The sequence below is a fragment of the Montipora foliosa genome, chromosome 4 (assembly GCF_036669935.1).
Source record: "Montipora foliosa isolate CH-2021 chromosome 4, ASM3666993v2, whole genome shotgun sequence".
NCBI classification, from domain to species: Eukaryota; Metazoa; Cnidaria; class Anthozoa; order Scleractinia; family Acroporidae; genus Montipora; species Montipora foliosa.
The window spans coordinates 38,499,093-38,516,592 of NC_090872.1; the positions used below are offsets into that span (position 1 = coordinate 38,499,093).

The 17,500-nt window shown below is 36.8% G+C and overlaps 1 protein-coding gene across 2 annotated transcripts in view; it reads left to right on the top strand.

Annotated features, from left to right (window-relative positions):
• Positions 1 to 17,500, top strand: part of LOC138000768 (cilia- and flagella-associated protein 337-like) — a 71,121-nt gene that overhangs the window by 19,784 nt on the left and 33,837 nt on the right. The window contains exons 4-13 of one of the 2 annotated variants that reach the window (XM_068847410.1): positions 3,704 to 3,769; positions 5,500 to 5,568; positions 7,086 to 7,202; positions 10,040 to 10,102; positions 10,917 to 10,999; positions 11,180 to 11,272; positions 12,864 to 12,909; positions 13,029 to 13,075; positions 13,284 to 13,337; positions 14,672 to 14,710. In XM_068847410.1, the coding sequence (XP_068703511.1) occupies positions 3,704 to 3,769; positions 5,500 to 5,568; positions 7,086 to 7,202; positions 10,040 to 10,102; positions 10,917 to 10,999; positions 11,180 to 11,272; positions 12,864 to 12,909; positions 13,029 to 13,075; positions 13,284 to 13,337; positions 14,672 to 14,710 (677 nt within the window). Of the gene's footprint in view, positions 1 to 3,703; positions 3,770 to 4,455; positions 4,518 to 5,499; positions 5,569 to 7,085; positions 7,203 to 10,039; positions 10,103 to 10,916; positions 11,000 to 11,179; positions 11,273 to 12,863; positions 12,910 to 13,028; positions 13,076 to 13,283; positions 13,338 to 14,671; positions 14,711 to 17,500 lie in introns of those variants that run through there. The other variant, XM_068847411.1, reaches the window with a different exon arrangement.

A 17,500-nucleotide genomic window follows, 5' to 3' on the forward strand; every position in this document is an offset into this window, starting at 1 on the left:
TTTTCAAAAACGGAGGTCCACAAAAACTTAGGTTTTCGAAAATGCTTTTGAAAGTGGACACTTTGGAAAGCGGAAGTCTTTCGTTCTAGTGTGGACCTCCATAAATGGAGGTTTTTGAATAGTCGCGTGACGTCATAATCTCGTGCGTGCATGCATTCCTCAGCTTCCCTCATGCCAAGATGTAAACAAAGCCTGGCATGGTAACAAAAACGCATCTTTAGATCTCGCTAGACAGCCGAATACAATGTGAAAACGCTAACTAGTGCAGACGCAGATCTTTTTATTCATTTTCATGGAGTCAGAGGTTTTTGAAAATTGACGGGCCCTCAGAAATAATGAGAAAGAAAAGAAATTGTTGTTCATAAAGAATCGTGTCACAAATGGCGCAAATTATTTAAATTTGTACAATGTATAGGAGCGAATATAAAACTTAATAGGTGACATTCCAGCCTTTTTTGATCACCTTTAGTTGAAACTTAAGATAATAATGAATTATTTTTTCCTTTTATGACAGTAGCCTCTCTTTTGTTAAAAAGTATAAGGCCCAAAGGGCCGAAATTTTTTGGCGACTAAAATACATGTACTTGAGCTTGTGACCAAATCTGGAAACTTGGGGCCAGCTGGCCACTAGGTTTTTTCCTGAAAGTCGAGAACTGTAACACGGTAGCTCTGTGCTTTTTCGTCAAACAGGGTTTGAGTAGTTTAACATTGTGTATTATAAGAAAGATGTCAGCTTAATTAAAGATCGTGAAATTCGTTTCCGTGCTTACTTGATTTGTCAACAAAAGGATGTTGAAATGTACGCACTCAACTTGCAATTGAGTAACAGATGTTCATTTCAACGCTAGCCGCATCTTCTGTTCGATGATTTGCCCATATCATGGTCACTGGCCCACTGACCCAAAAACTCCATCGCACTAAGCTTACTTGCATGCTTGATTTAGAGTGAGTTAAACTCTGTAATTTTCGTGAAATAGCTGCAGGTTCCTTCACTCAAAGAAAAGAAAAGCTTGTGCAATTAAGCGAGGTCCATAGGTAGTGCACAAGTTCCCTTGAACTTTGATGAAATGCTCTTTTAAAGTATGTTGCGAAAAAAACGAACACAATCGATAACAACAACCTCAGTTCGGAGACTACGTACTTCAGCGTGTTAGAAGTTGACATGTTAACCGTGCAAGCGCACTCAAAGCTCATCACACGCTCTTTTGTCTTTTGCGTGATTAAAAAATAAAGGCTTCAAGTTTAATGAGGTACATGTAGGCTACTAACATGCAGCTAACGTGTTGAGTCAATATTATATGCTCCTCTTGTTTCAACGTGCTAACGTGCTGTGTGCGTGCCATCACATTCTTCACTGTTTTCCCAGTGGAGGGTCACATTTGCATAAAGAGTATTTAAAACAGTGTACGGTTTGCCTTGTCTGCTATAGTCCCTTTTACGGTATTTTAATCCACATGCTTTTTGGGACACACAAATATTAATTGAGGGAAATGGTTGATGGAGTCTTGGGGAAGAGGGGTGAGAGAATGAGATTGTGAATCGTTACTGTTCAGAACTTCCTGTTCCATCATTCAGCAACAGGAAATTCAGATGGGTTCATGAATAACACACAATGTACCTGACATTGACAGATAATTAAATGTTATACAATCATGTAAATCTTCTAATTGTGACTAGGGCTTCACTCAGTGCTGCAGATTTCACGAATTTATCAGTCTAAATATATGTGGTTGTTGGCAGCGCATTCCCAAAGGACACTTGCTTGATGTGCCCAGTGAGGTTTCTTTTAGGGTGGTGAACAGTGCCAGCTTTGACTGTGCAACCTGCTTCTGCATTGTCAGTACTAGCTTTTGTTGCAGTAGGAGCAGATGAACCAGGAAGACCAAGATGAAGCAAGAGCTGCCTACTATTTGTGTCATGCATGTTTCTTTGCTGCCTGCAGATCTAGATATCTCACCACATCTGCTAGTTGTACAGGTTCATTTAGCAGCTGTCATTCCCAGGTTTCAGGGTCAAAGTTGCATGCTGCAGGCATCCTTGAACCTGAGAGGAGGATTTCCTGGTTGTCTGGTGCCAGATATAGGCAAGTTGCCATATAGAGAATGTCCTTGGAGATATATGTATGCTCATCTTCCATACATGTCCCAGGCCAGTGAAGGAGTCACTGACTCAGCGTGGAGAACATCCTGGGAATTCTGGCCATACTAGCAAGGATTTTGCTGTGTGGTACATGTATTTGGCCCTGCCAGGATACATGTATGTCCAAAATATGTTTAAGGCAGCACATGTGCTGCTCTTAGACTTGTCGGCCACATTTGACACAGTGGATAAACCAAATTCTCAATAGACTGTCCGGCAGATTTGGTATAAAAAATGGAGCACTAAATTAGTGCTCCAGTGGTTTAGATCGTACTTATCAGCTGTAGTGGCAATTATTACTAGTTGTATTAAATTTAAGGGGTTGGTCAGTGGGGAAATTCTGAATTTGGTGGTTACAAAAACATCAAATTGGTATTCCCTTCATCTCTCCTCCCTTTATCTCTCCTCCCAAGCCTCCCTTGGCCATAATTTCTCTTGAATGTGTGACAAAACATACCGGTAATTTACTAAAAAGCTGGAGGCTCAACTGACAAATTCCGTGACTGACTTCTGGGAATTCCCCTGTGCTGACCAGGTACATGTACAATGTACATGCATGTCCAGAAATGCCTCTAACTGGATACACACAGATTTCAACAAGCTTTGTGAAGGTACCTTGCTTTTCTCCCCAACTTCAACATACATGTAAGTTTTGTCTCTGAATAAACGATGTCCCGAAGTGTCCCCCAAAATTAATGCTGCTCGTTAAGTATTAACGGATAAACAGCTGCATTTACCCTTAGCTAAAAATAACGCTAACCTTTATTACTGTTACCTTATTGTTGGAAATAGTTAGCAAAGGCTTAGACCTAAAGGGACACTTCCTGTTGAATGAAAACATTGGGCTTGTGTCTAATTAGGTGCATTTCTGGACATACATTGTACATTGCGCTAACTGTGCCTAATGGAGGGTCAGGCAGGTGTACGTAGTGACCATACTTCCTGTCTTCCACCTCTGAGAGTGTATTTACATGTACATTAATGTACATGCCTTTTCTACTGATACTCTGTTTTTCCTTCCTTATCAAAATCCACTTCCCGCTATTTTTACAATAGAGGACGTTTTTCATGTTTCCATAGCCTCATCTAAAAGCACAAGGGGGAGTTGGCAGAATTTGAGAGAGTTATGCAAACCCAAGATGCTGTTGCATAACTGCATGTTGAGAAGCCTCCCAAATCCCCCTAATTATAATAAATTATGGTACATTAATTTTGACTGATGTCATGCTGAGCTCTGGAGTCAAACATGGACTTTACAGTGCCTGCCAAAAGCACCTTGTATTTTTAATATCTGCCTAATCACTTTGAGCTGTGCCCTTTGTAATTATTCAGTCTTTAAGACTGCAAGTAAGAGTGATTATAAGTGGCAGGCCCAATTTCGTCTTTTTTCGTTAAACCCACAATGAATTATTCTGACAGTATTAACATTTTTAATCATGTAAATTGGACTTTTAAAAGTTAATTGACATGTGTTACATGAAATCAGTTTGTTTAAGCATACATGTGCACTCAGTTTGTATCAATTATTTGTCAGAATTAATGTTTAATCTGTTTTAAAAAACAGAATGAAGATCAGGTTACTGCCCTGTTTATGAAAATCGATTCCTCATCAGATGGAGAAATAAATTGGGTAAGCTGTAAACAGAGAGTTACCTTGTGATTTTCTCATGTCAAAAGTTTAATAGTCAATGCTTCTTAATTAAAGGCATTGCAGTACTTACACCACCCTTTTAACAGTTATTGACTTTAACTTTGCTGCTTCCAAATTCATGCCAAACTGTGTGAGGTTGCGCATATACAGTCATGTACATGTGTCACAAAACAATAACAGTGCTGCTATCCATCAACCATTGATTAAATCTTTTATAAAATTTGCCTTTTTATATTCTGCAGTTTTCTCAAGAAGCTTTTATTGCATTCTTTTATAGTGTTGTTACCTTACAAACCAATTTGAATGGGCAGGCTGTCCTAACACAAAACATGCATTATTTATTCTTTTAAGTTGAACATAATTTTATATGCAATTTACTCTGGTTTTGAGATGAAAACGAAATAATTCTCTCTTGAAACATGTTTTTTGTAGTATATAGTCATGTAATTAAGAATAATAAGTTGCACATTTTTGAAAATTGTTATTAGTTTTCTTTTTCCTCAGGACCCATTGTGCATTTGTCATTCAATAATATTTGTCCTTTACCTGTTTGACATTTGTTTATTTGCACAACAATTAATAGCGGTAGCAAAGAAAATACAGTTAATTAATGTAAATGAAACCTTCTCCAGTGCATTTTGCAATTTCTGGGCTTAAAAGCTATTATTAAAAGCCGTTTGGGATCTCCAAAGATAAAGTGTTTTTGCTTCCTGCAGAAAATACTGAGGTTTGTGTGAAAAAAGACAGTTGATGTAAGGCTATTTAATATAATTATGTTGAATTTTCATAATTCTTCTCCATGACTCCTTTTGGTTTGAGTGCTAAATTAAAGGTGAAATTTAATTAAGGAACATTCACAATGAATTAAAGATGTATTTATAATTTTAGGAAAATTGCTGAAGGAGTTAGTAAGTCAAATTAGTCAGTTACGGCAGGGAGTGTCCTGCTGATCAAACTATCAGATATGATTAATTATTTTGATTTTTTTTCGTCTTAAACTGCTTGTAGATCAAACAGCTAGACATTATTATCAACTCTAGATCTTGTGGTACTGTTAGTATGTACACTATATAATACCCTGTAAAACTCTCATCCTTTAAGGCTTAATAGTCATGATACTTATTATTACATGCAGGGCTTGATGCACTTTGAAACCCTTGGAATTCTAAGAATCATTTCAATGTCTGAGAAGTCCTTAAAAATCTCTTTAAATTCAGTTTGCCCCTTGAAACTCAGAGTTTTATTGACACAAAGAAAATAACATTGTTTTACCAGTTTTTTTAAGTCTGTAAAATTGTTGACTTTCTCCAAGCAGAAACTCCTTTAATCAATTACAGATCAGAACCAAATACAGGACATTGTTGCAAGAAAAAGAAGACAGTTATTGTACTGTAAAATCATCTGAATTTTTAATTACAATCACAAGTCAGTACCCCTTGACCTTATTAGAAATGAGTCCATGGAACTTTAAAAATTTAAAAGACCTTCTAAAAAAGAAGAATTCAACTCCCTAATGGCAAAATAATTTACAATAGAGCTATATGCAGAATATGATGTGCTCAGCTTTTGATATAACCACAGATGTTCTCAAATTTTGGCTAATTCTTGTTGCAGAATGGACCCAGAAAGTCCTTGTGTATGTCTGATTGCGACGAATTGAAATATCCTGATCCTGGTTTTTGTTTGTCTTTTTCATTTCTCTTTTAAAGGACGAATTCTGTACATTCATGCAGCTGGAGTATGCAGAGAAAGAGGATTCATATCTACGGTCAAAAGAGGTATAGGGTGCTTAAAATTAAAACTTCCACTTTCAATACAGTATGCTACATGTATATAACTTGTGGTTAATATCCAGGCATCTCTGAATGAGCTAAAGTCAAGAAAGGATTTTTATATCCCACGGCAAATTTTTAAAAAAAGATATTTTTCGTAGAAGACAATATTAGCCAGTTTAATTAATAAGGTGCACATGCATCTTGCGTACAGTAATTTGCAGTATGCTAATTTGCCTGTACTTAGCTAGTTACATTCTACAGGTCCAGATATTAAGTTTTATGTTGCCCACACCGTTCGTACATTTTGTTGTAAATGTATTCAGTGTTCACTAGTGTGCTGCTGCATTTTCTTTTATACCCCTGTATAATATTAGCTGGTTGAACTGGCTTAATTGCTGCATGCAGTTCTGCATTCCCTGGCTATAAACTAGTAAGGGGGCTTATACCAAGTCTGTATATGCAGTGCTTTAATTTGGAACATAGTTAATAGAGGGGACTGGTTGTGAAGCTCGGCAAACATCAAAGGAGCAAACAAAGATTCCGAGATTTAGGTTGGAAAGTCCATGACCATGCACAATCTTTTGTACCAAGATGACGGCGAGATTTGGCATATTAGGCTTGGGTTCGAGACTGTATCCTGGCAACATGCAGCGCATATTCTTACTCGATTCATGCAGAGCCTTTCTCGAGAACGCCAAAATCGAGCAAGCAAAATAAAGGCTCTGCTAGCAGGGTGCCTGGAATAAAGATTTAATAAGTAATTATAAGGTAGTTACATGTATTAAAATAAAAGGTAGAAATGTACATTGTACTAAAAGAAAACGTTACCAAAGAATTGTTTAGTGTATCTAAGGCCAAAAAACAGAGTGTGATATTTTTTTGTTGAAAATTATATGGAATGAATATTATCTACCGTACTTATAATATTGACTGAGTGGGAGGGCCGGACGGGAAAATCATAATTTTGCCCAAGGTCATGGTGAACGGACCGAGCACAGCGAGGTCCATGCTCCATGTTCGAGGGTCAAGTATTTTCCTGTCTGGCCCAACCTAAACTCAGTCGATAAGCATTTTATCATATGGGCTCTTTACACTATTCATGAGCACTCAGAATATGAAATTTGGACAAAACAAGTATTGTAAATAAATACTGTAAATAACTTGGATTTTAAAAAGCAACAAAATCTAAAATTGCATCACGCTGAGCAGCAAGTGTTCCTAGCAGGGCCCCCAGTGCTCACGTTGATGCGTATCACGCCCTCATACGGGCATTTTCCCAATACTTTTACAATGAAAGCATGCATGGGCCCAATACATATGGGCCATATGATAATACTATTTTCAATTTATTGTATTAGTTTCTTGCATAAACAGCTGCTGTACATATGCATGAACATGTATGTCCTTTGACCAGTACCCCATCCCCCATGGATCTACAGTACATGCTCAGGACTTTCATGCACTTTGTTGTATCTGCAGCCACCTTAACTTAGCCTTTCTTTTCCAATTTCTTTTTGCAGACTGCTTTTTCTTTGCCAGCCGTCATTGCCATGAGTGAAAATTCAAACTCATCCCAGAGGGAGCATGTTATAAGACTTTGCAATACAGCAGACAATAATTTCCTTGTTGTTAGCAAGGTAGAGTCAATTGAAAAAGAAATTTAAGAATGCAGGCTCTCAGGAATACTTGAAACAGCTGATCAGTATTATCAATTATTTAGTTTTAAAATGTTCTTAGCACAAGGTTGAAATCTAAAATAGTTATTTCGGTGCACTCACCCATTGTGCGAGTAACCTTCGTATTGCACTCGCCTTCAAGCTTTCATTCGCCCAGTTACCTCCGTAGAAAAATTATAGACCCCAGCTTATGTCCTCCCCTTAAAATTATAAAACATATAGCGTTACTTGTTACCATGTTTGACATTGTTTCTTAGTTTATTCGTTATAATTAAAAGTAAGGCTGTTACAAACTATAAAGGTTCCGACGGTTTAAACTATTGACCTGATATATATGTTTCAAGTATCCTTAGATACAGATGATGGTGAATGATACATGTAAATTCACTAAACCTTGCATCTTTGCCTCCTGGCCGTGATTGCGATTGCCACAAAGGCAGCAGGCAACCTTTTCAATGAAAAATGCCCTAAACTAACCCTTAACTTGGCAAAGAAAGGAATTTGAATACACTTAATTCAAAATTTGAAACAGTTTTATTTTTAATTTCATTTGACACATTCATTCTTAATAACGTGCTGTACCATGATTTATGAGGCGACATTGTGATGTAAAAAGTGCGGGAAATGACCATTCTTGCTCGTTGAACAGCTCAGTGGAAAAAACTAAAAGCGGTATTTCTTTATCCCATTGACTCCCAGGGGTTCCCCATTGACGAGTAAAATTGTTTGGCATTAGAAAAAAAAATACTAAGCCTGGCCGGTTTGGGCGTCAAGGGGATAAATGCAAGTTGACCTATCATCTAACGATTACCAAGGGGAAGCCAGTTTTGTCTTCTCTTGATTGACTGCCAGATTGGTTGGGAATTCAAGATCAGGGATGTCATTAGGGGTCGTAACCCGTAACAAGTGAGTTACGGCTGAGCCCTGTCAATGTTACGGGTGATGGTTGCTGGAGAATGAATATTCATGAAGTGAAACAAATTGAAATTATTAATTATATTTTATAAACATTTACCTTCTAAAGAAAATATAATTATAATTGCTGCCTTGTGTTGTCTGTGTTCCTGATTCTAAGATGTGTTTTTTGGTAAAAATCCAAACATTTTCTGTAAGAAACTTTTGGAGATCAACACCCCCGATCGATCCTTGTTGGATTCCGACGCCATTTTCATTATCAATACACCGTACTTGATACAAACGGGATTCTGCTGACCATTTTCACGGTTCTGTGATGCATGACTATTTCCACGTGGTTAGTTTATCTTTTTGCCCTAGCTGTTTCATTTTCATCATCTTTTGATTGAGAAAATATAAAATTTGCCCTTCAGAGTACAGGAGAATGCATTTCCAAGGGTCTAATTTGAAGGGGCTCAGGCCCTTCAGGCCTTTGCCCATGTATTTACATACATGTTATGGTTAAAATATTGAGTGTTACATTTCCTTCAAAACATAATGACAGCCCTGAAAGGAAAGTAGAAAATATGTTTGTACTTATTTTTAACAGTACATATACATTCTTGATTTTAACAATTGTACTTGCCAAAGCAGGCATTAAGTTATCCATGATTTCCACTCACCCGGCTGTTTTAACACTCGCATGGGGTTGTAGGTGAGGGATAATTCCCAACGCTGTTAGCGGCCACAAGCTTAGTGTAGGTGTCTCTGGTTAGCAGTCACTCTCACAGACGCAGGCGTAGTCACATAGAACAATGTGACTACATGTACATGTACATGTACATCGTAGCATACCTGAAAAAAATTGAGATGGTTAAGCAGAAGAAACTCAAGCATAAATTGCACCATAAATATTGCACCATCCAGGGTGCGCACTTGATTTGAAAACAAAAGATTTGATTGGTTCTGACCAAACCCTTTTGTTTATTAGCCAATCATAATCCAGAATTTCAATGTGTAATTTGCACTGGTATTACACTTTTTGCAGTGTGTTACACTTGAACTGCACTGCTCTCAGCCAATCAGAATTGAGTAATTTTTTCATGTATACATTTATAATTATTGTTGTACCAGTAAAAATCACAGCACAGCGGAGAGAAATGCTGATGAGAGCAACATAGTCAGAATTAATCTACCATTCAAAGATCAGGTTTCAGCTAATTCTGTTCGGAGGCAGTTGCATGATCTCAGTAATAAGATTGGCCTCGCTTTGCAGCCAGTTTTTGTAAGCAAGAAATTAGGACAAGACCTAAAACCTAAAGAAGCCAAGCCATCAATTGTTAATCAGCAATGCGTTGTTTATCATTTTGTATGTGATCTGTGCGATGCAGATTATGTCGGCTATACAGCCGGACACCTTTTTCAACATGTCGCTGAACACAAATATTCGTCAATTGGCAAGCATTTTCATGAAGTGCATGGTAGGAGGGATCGTTTGAATGAGAGTCATTTTAAGATTCTGAGAAAGTGGCAAGGTAAATTTGATTGTTTAGTGTTTGAAATGCTTTATATTAAGAAATTCAAACCTAATCTGAACGTGCAAACGGACTCCATACGTGCGAAACTTTTTGTTTTACCCGTAAATTATTTTCTCTCATTGTTCATTTTAGTATTTATAGAACTTATTTTTATACATTTTTGACTTGATAATGATGTTATGTTAACGTCGAAACGTCGTCGATTTTAGCTCTTTATAGCTTTTTATCGTTTTTAACTTTTTAAATCTTACAATGTTATTAAGCAACGTTTTGTCGCAAGTTTTTATCGTCAAATGTAATAATTTTATGTTCATTATTTTGTCAAATAATTATAAAATAATGATGATTTTTCACATTGCTCTATAGGATGGGCTTGTCTCGTTTTGGTCACAAAATATGGAATTTAAAAGAATGAAACAAGCTGTACATGTAAGTTGACTTTTTATTCCACTTTTCATTAATACTGTAACAGCAGGAGAAAAAACCACTAAAAGTGCTCTGCACAAAATGCTCCTTCTTCCCACCGCAACAATATAAATAAGCTTTTACAGCCTGAAGCACAAGGAATCCAACACATGCGCAAAATCAATATAACAATACCACTGACAACAATAATGTTGACCGCAGTCGCTCCGAGTTGTCAACTCACTGAGTTACAATCTTCATTCAACTTCATATACTTTTATCACTTTATATACCATAAAAGTCCATGTATAATGGGGACATAAATGATTCACTCATTGACTCCTGGGGCTTCCGCATCGACGAGTAAAATTGTGGGCGTCATAAAAAATGTAGCAAACAGATTTGTGGGTGAATTGAGATTCCCTGTAGGGTGGTGTTCTTTTGTTCGAGTGAAGTGAAAATTAATGGCTTGAAAGAAGTCTTGTATAGCAAGGATCAGCAATGAACGCTTCAAGATACAAACGGCACCTTTTATTTTTATTTTAATAGAGGCCACCACTCATGAAAAAGGCAATGATCAACAACAACATGCTTTCAGTTTGTTACATGTTTATTTTATATAATAGTGACATCTTGAGAAGTTGTTTCGGATATTAATCAGGCCTTAGAAAACTCCACCTTCAGATGTTTCCGTAGATAAGCCGCATCCCCAATTTTTCTTTTTTGAATTTTGAGAGAAAAGGTGCGGCTTATACTGGTAGATGGACTTTTACGTTAGTTCCTTTACTGTCAGTAGTTAATTGATTTTGATAGAAGTAATTTTGGTGTAATTATGTAGGCTGAGACTTCAACCAAGAAAACCAAGTGGATTACAGATTTTGTTCTTATGTCTCAATTTACCAAATTTATTATTTCAACTGGGTAAGTGTTAAGGAAAAGTGTTACATTATATACAGTACTGTATTGATGTTGATCAGTTGTAACTTTTAATTACATGTAGTTGCTTATTAATATACATGTATTATTGTATTAAAATATTAATACAACCGTAACTGTATCAATTGAGTATGATGAACTCAATCACCTTGTTTGCATTTTCAGGGATAGGGAAATTCAGTTCTTTGAATTATCAACATTTGAGCCTTATTGTCAAATCACAGGTTTGGAGACAACCCCCCTGAGACTGGACTATTGGTGGGTACTTTATACTATAGGTGGATTGTACATGTATGATTTCATGTGCCCCCTCCATGGATGATTAGAACTCCACTGGCCTCAGGAATCTCCATTATTTTTACGTGCTAAGGGGGGTATTCTATATGGCTCCTCCCAATTAAACAAAAATTTTGTTTAATTTGGGAGGTGTTAGTTAATTTAATTAACTACTGTATCTAATTTATGGAAGCCTGAATTTTTAAGGTGAGTTTCACAGCTTCGACAGATGTGGAGTTTTTTAAGAACTTTTAAAACGAAAATGAAATTTGTTTGTGAGCAGTCCCCTAAATTTTCTAAAATGTTAGGTCAGCAAATATATTTAAAATAATTGAATAAATGTGCGTAAATTAGTTTTTGCTTCATTCAATGTAGTGCAAGTGTAGTAGAACTTTCTCAGTTAGGCTTAAATGTCAAATTAATGCAAATGTATAAGACGTTAGTTAGTCATGTACAGTACATCTCAGTACTGAGAAAACCTCTCACCTGCAATAGAACTAAATTTGGCTTACAGCTGGAGCCTTTGATTTTGTGAAAATTAGCCCATCGCAGACGACTTGCAGCAGTCTGGATTGGTAAAACTATAATCTGTGGAGCTACAGTGGGCCATGCCCCATGTATTTTTTGTCATGCATTATAATAATGCAAGGAAGACAATCTCATCAACATAGTGCACTGACATCCATAATTTCTGTAAAAAGCATAATTATGATGTATAATTTTTTTTGTTATTTGCTATAATAATCTCCCTTTGTTCTGAATGGCCAAACATAACAAACACAAAGTTATGTTAAAGTTTCTTGTACACTGTAGTGTAATAATTATAAATTGGTACTTGATAGTTGTAATGGTCTGATTCAGTTTAGTCCTTATACACACCTTTCTAATTAGTAACATTTTCATAGTGCCATTCCCTTAAGCTCTTTTAGCTTTAATAGAGCTGTAGGGAGTTCCTTATATCTTACATGTACATGTATTTGTCTCACCCTTGCCTCACCTGGGAAGGTTTGCTGTTGAATTTTAAAAGAAATTGGGTAAACCTCTTGCTTGCTTTAAAGGATGTGCTGAGCGACTTCCTCCACCTTTGTTTGTTCATGTTATTACGCTCTCCTAATGCTCTTATTCTTTTCCTATCCTGGATTTGACTCCAGTACATGTATCATGTACTACATGCTGGATAATCCTGCATGGGGAACAACGTACTGTAGACACATCTGAGTCATTGGGAGTAGGCTTGAGCTATTTAAACTGCTAAAATGGTTCCCATTTTAGCATGCGTCTGAACGATGCTGGTCACTGAGGTTTAAGCCAGCTCTTAATGCCACAGATGGCTATCAAAGCTAAATTCAGAAAGCCAAAACTACCCTTATACAATGTACTTGGCCATTAACTTGTAATCTTCAGTGTGCAGGGTCTTCATAAGTGCGAGATTGTCTGGCTATGGAGTCTGATTTGCCAAATTCTCTGGCAATCTAAAATTTAGATTGCATTAAGAGAATTTGACAAATCATTTATTGTCAACAGGGACTTTCAAATTAATCACAGGGATAATTCTATTAATTTGTTCTTATAGTCCAACAGGGCCAGATGAGTGTATTATTCTATATGGAGATAGCCAGGTATTCCTTTAGTATTTCCAAAACCATTTGCCTACTCAACACCTTCAATGCTCTCCTTTGGTGGCAATAATTTGAATCATGATTCATTGTTATTCATTAATTATTACTTTTATTTTTAGGGATGTGTAAATATATTTATTATGAATTCAGTGGGAGAGACATTGAGGTACTGTGCTTACAATTTTAACAGTAGGATATGAGCTTAATACCAAGTAAAAAGATCATTAACTTATATCATTAACTGGTTGGCACATTAATGATATATACCGGTTGGTTGACGTCAACGATATCTTCCCTATATGTAACTCTTTTTGGAGAACTAAAAGCTCAGTCATACTAATAATTTTTTTGAAATAATTTTTATTTTTATGCAGAAATTGGAAGAAAATGCCAAAGGTGGAAGGAATAGCTAGTGTAAATATAGATAGGTTTGTATTAAAGTATCTCTTGATTATTATGTAATGTTTAAAAAAGGAGTAGGAGTGTTTTACCGGGGTTTTAAAATACGAGGCGTAGCCTAGTGTTTTTGGACCCGATAAAACACGTGCTGCGAGTTTTTTGAACGGCTTCAAAAACATTCCACAAAAAGCGTTTCCCTCTGGTTCCAGTTGCGAGAGGAGAATATTAGCATACAAGAAAAACAAGCTATGTCTTATTTGTATTCTTTACACTAGTTTACCTATTAAATGGCAGAAATGCTGCTGAGGGGAAGGGATCGGAGATATTCAGTTATGCTTGCGGCAATTTAACGACGGTTCGTGCGTGGAATTGAAGGGACATTGTAAAACACCTTGAACAGGGGTTGGGGTTCTTAATCATGTTTCTGTTAAGTATGAAAAGTGTCTTTCGAATTATTAAAAAGTGGGGTGCCTGTGAACTAGCTTTAAAAGTGCACTTCAACCATAAAGCATTTTTAAAGCCTTTACAAAGCAATATTTTACACCTTGCATGACACCATGATACGAAGCTATTTGGTTGAAAGAAAGATGTCTATCTATATGAAACTCAGTAGTTTGAGCCTTTCAAGTATTTAAGTTGGTACACGTGCATTTTATTTCATGAGCGAAAAGTAAGCACTTTCATTGCTTAGTGAATTCCAGATGTTTTTTGTTGATAACCGGTCGCCATATTGGTGGACCACATGACGTCTCCATACAAAGCTCCATAAAGTTGCGTGAAACGCTTCAACAAATAACTGAGAAACGATGTACCGCACAGACCTGAGAATTGGAGAAGCGGTTAAAAGATTTGTTTCGCACAACATTCCAAGTTCTTGGCCTTTTTCATTGAACGATTTCAAATTTACTTTTTTTGTTGTGTGACGGTGAAAAATCTATAGTTTGAGGATACGAGAAGCGAAATGAAAAACAAGCAGGCTCTGTAATCATACCGCGCACCTTAAGTCTTCCATTAGCACATAACCACAATTCCTTGCGCCTTTGACCACAATCCCTTTTGTTTCGAAGAAAAATGTGTTCTCCCAATTAGAGAGCTACCTCGTTTGTTTGCTTCAGGCTCTACTGCGGCAGTAATAAAGAATACTGGCGAGGAAAGTTTTAACAGGATCTAAAGCTCATACATGTGACGTTTTATTGGTGTTTTGATGGGCTGTTAGGCTCATGAATTATTAATGGTTTTTTGAAGTAAATTATAGGAGCAAGTTGTGGTAAGGACCTTTTAAAGCAGAAGTTTTAGTTCTTTATCAGAAGGAATTGCTTTTATTTATTTATTTATTTATTTATTTATTTATTTTCTTTTGCAGTGTTGTAAATTTGGAACATTCAAAATTTACTTGCATCAGGTATGTACTCCATAGGCACATATAAAACCACTTCAACAAGGTTGAGACTACGGGAATTTCACATCCTGGCCAGTTTTCCCTGTTATGGTTAAGTTCAAAGGTCACTCTCTTACGGCATTAATTCTCATAAACAGCTGGCAGGTCTAAAACATAGGTCACATTCCACAGGTCAAGACCAGAAGTTCCCTGCTCCAATGATGAACAACTAAGCCTAGACCTGAACCAACGTTTTTGTTGAGTGAATAATGTTGGTTTGAAACGTGATGTTTCCTCGTTTATTTTTTACATTATCGCTAGTACGTGTTTCGGTATTTCTTTTAAAGATTATCAACTTCACTTATTATGGTTTAGTAATAGCTATAGTGCTTGAGATTTCTTTACCCTGACACCCGCGTAGGAAATGCGTAATGTTTTCTAGGTTATGTCGGTCACCTTTTGCTAGTCATGATCGTTTTATTGTTTTCAAAAATAGTTCAGTTCTAGTGTAGAATTCGTTGAGTCAACCTCTTCATCAATCAGGATTTTAGTTCTATCTACACTCGTGCTCATCGTCAAGTTCTCTTTAGAGCTTTTAGTCAAGACTAGCATTGGTGCTTTTGCCAACCATAGTAAGTTTTAGTATTTTCCTGCTTTAGTTTTTTTCTAGTATTTAGTTGTGGTTTTAATTTCTTGTTTTCCTCTGTTTTATTCTATTAATATATTAGTTATGGTGTCTAGTTTTCAATCATTTTGTAATCGTTATTCCTCAACATGGATTTATTGATCGGTCGACACTGATGTGATCATTGTCGAGTTTCTGATACATTTTTAGCAGTGTAAATAAAGTTATTATTATTATTATTATTATTATTATTATTATTATTATTATTATTATTCTAGCATCGTATCCTATACATAGATTGTTTATCAACTTGTTTGGTCTTAAGCTTCATTGTTATGCTATTCGAAATTATTAGCGTTTACCTTAGCCTTCTATATACCTTTTGTTACTTTTTTAGGTAGTTAGCTAAATTAGTTTCTATTTGCTTTTGTCGTCTTTCAGTTCGAACCGACTTTCATCGACTTCACGACTTTGAGATCTACTTCTTAACTCTGCGAACTTTGGTCCGTCGATTTAAATATATTTTCGTCGTTTCAAGTTGCAAGGCTGTACCACTAGGAACTTTGAGCATTTCTGTTCAAGAAACCTTCACGCTGTTTCTTTAATTCGTCGTGTTCGTCCTTAACGCTGCGCACCGCGTTTTTTATGTAATTTGCTTGGTTCATGTTGTCCTCGTTCTACCGAGTAAAAAGCTACAATTAGAGCTACAATCTTGGACAGAATAAAGTGGAACAGAAATGCCCCCTCTCCCCCAAATCAAGGATGAAAGTGTGTGAAGGCCAAAACGCGCCATTTTCCCATCACTGATTTTGGGGGGAGGGGTGGTCTCAATGTTCCATTTAATTTGTCCTAGATTGTCCATGGAGGCTATGATGTTACAAATTCAAGATTTGGTCAATTAAGAGGTCATATGTCAACACATTAATCATCCGAAACCACTGAGTCACGCTCGTCGCTAGTGTTGCTATGTTGAGATACTACATGGAAGATATTTTAAGAGAAGCGGAGCGTATAAAAAAGCCAAACCTAAAGTAAAAATTTGCCAGTACGATCAAGAATGAGGGTATAACTCTACGTAAAATTGACGAAAAAATTGTCATCGACAAAAAGAATACCCGAGGAAACAAAAGTAAGAGTTAGAGTTCTCAAGCCCACTACTGATCTTACTCTGGAAGCATTTCTGGGGAGTTAATCGATAAAACTATAGGGTCTATGTAGGGTCGCATCGCTGAGATGAAACGAAGCAATGGCAAAAGACTCAAGCATTAAAGTAGCGCCTTTAAAGCTTTGTAGAGCACTTGAATGGTTTTACGTGACATTAAAACGTTTAAGGCACGATTCACGAGACTTTTTATACGATTAACGTCTGTTTTGAGACGCTTTTCAACGGTTAAGCACGGTTAACAAGCAATGGAAAAAAGTGTCCATCTGTTCTGTCACCTTTCTGGCCAGACGATAAAATCGTGAAAAATCGACAAAATTCGTTGCTGATAGCCCGCAAATCGTGCCCATCAACACTTTTGTGAACGTAAATCATGCTCTATTTTTCAGCGTGGAAAAATCAGAAGATAGATCAGGTAAATATCGCCAACAAATTTAAGGGAGCGCAAATGCAGTTCTTAAAATTCAACAAGTTTGCGTATTCGGTATGGTTAGCGCACGGATGCAAAGTCTAAAGCGTTGAATGTGGGTAGGTTGGATAGTTGGATGGGGTAGATAACCTGTGGTAGAAGGTTCGAATCCTCCTTACATCCGATTTCATTTTCTTTTTCTTTTTTTTTCCCAATAGTTTTATTCCCTTTTTTGTTTACAATTTATGTTAACGTGAAATGCCACTTGTATTTAGTTTTTTTCAGTGTCGCCTTGTTCAGTTTATTTTTTGAATGGGAGATGTGCTCTCGGATGATGTAACTTTTTAGCGAACGAGAGCAGATTTCGTGTCGTGATTACCCCATATACTACTGGTAACGGCAAGCAGGGGCTCATAGACAATCTTGGACAGAATAAAGTGGAACAGAAATGCCCCCTCTCCCCCAAATCAAGGATGAAAGTGTGTGAAGGCCAAAACGCGCCATTTTCCCATCACTGATTTTGGGGGGAGGGGTGGTCTCAATGTTCCATTTAATTTGTCCTAGATTGTAGGAGACACTTTTGGTGTTGTTTATTTGTCTGAAGCACAGTGGCATGTA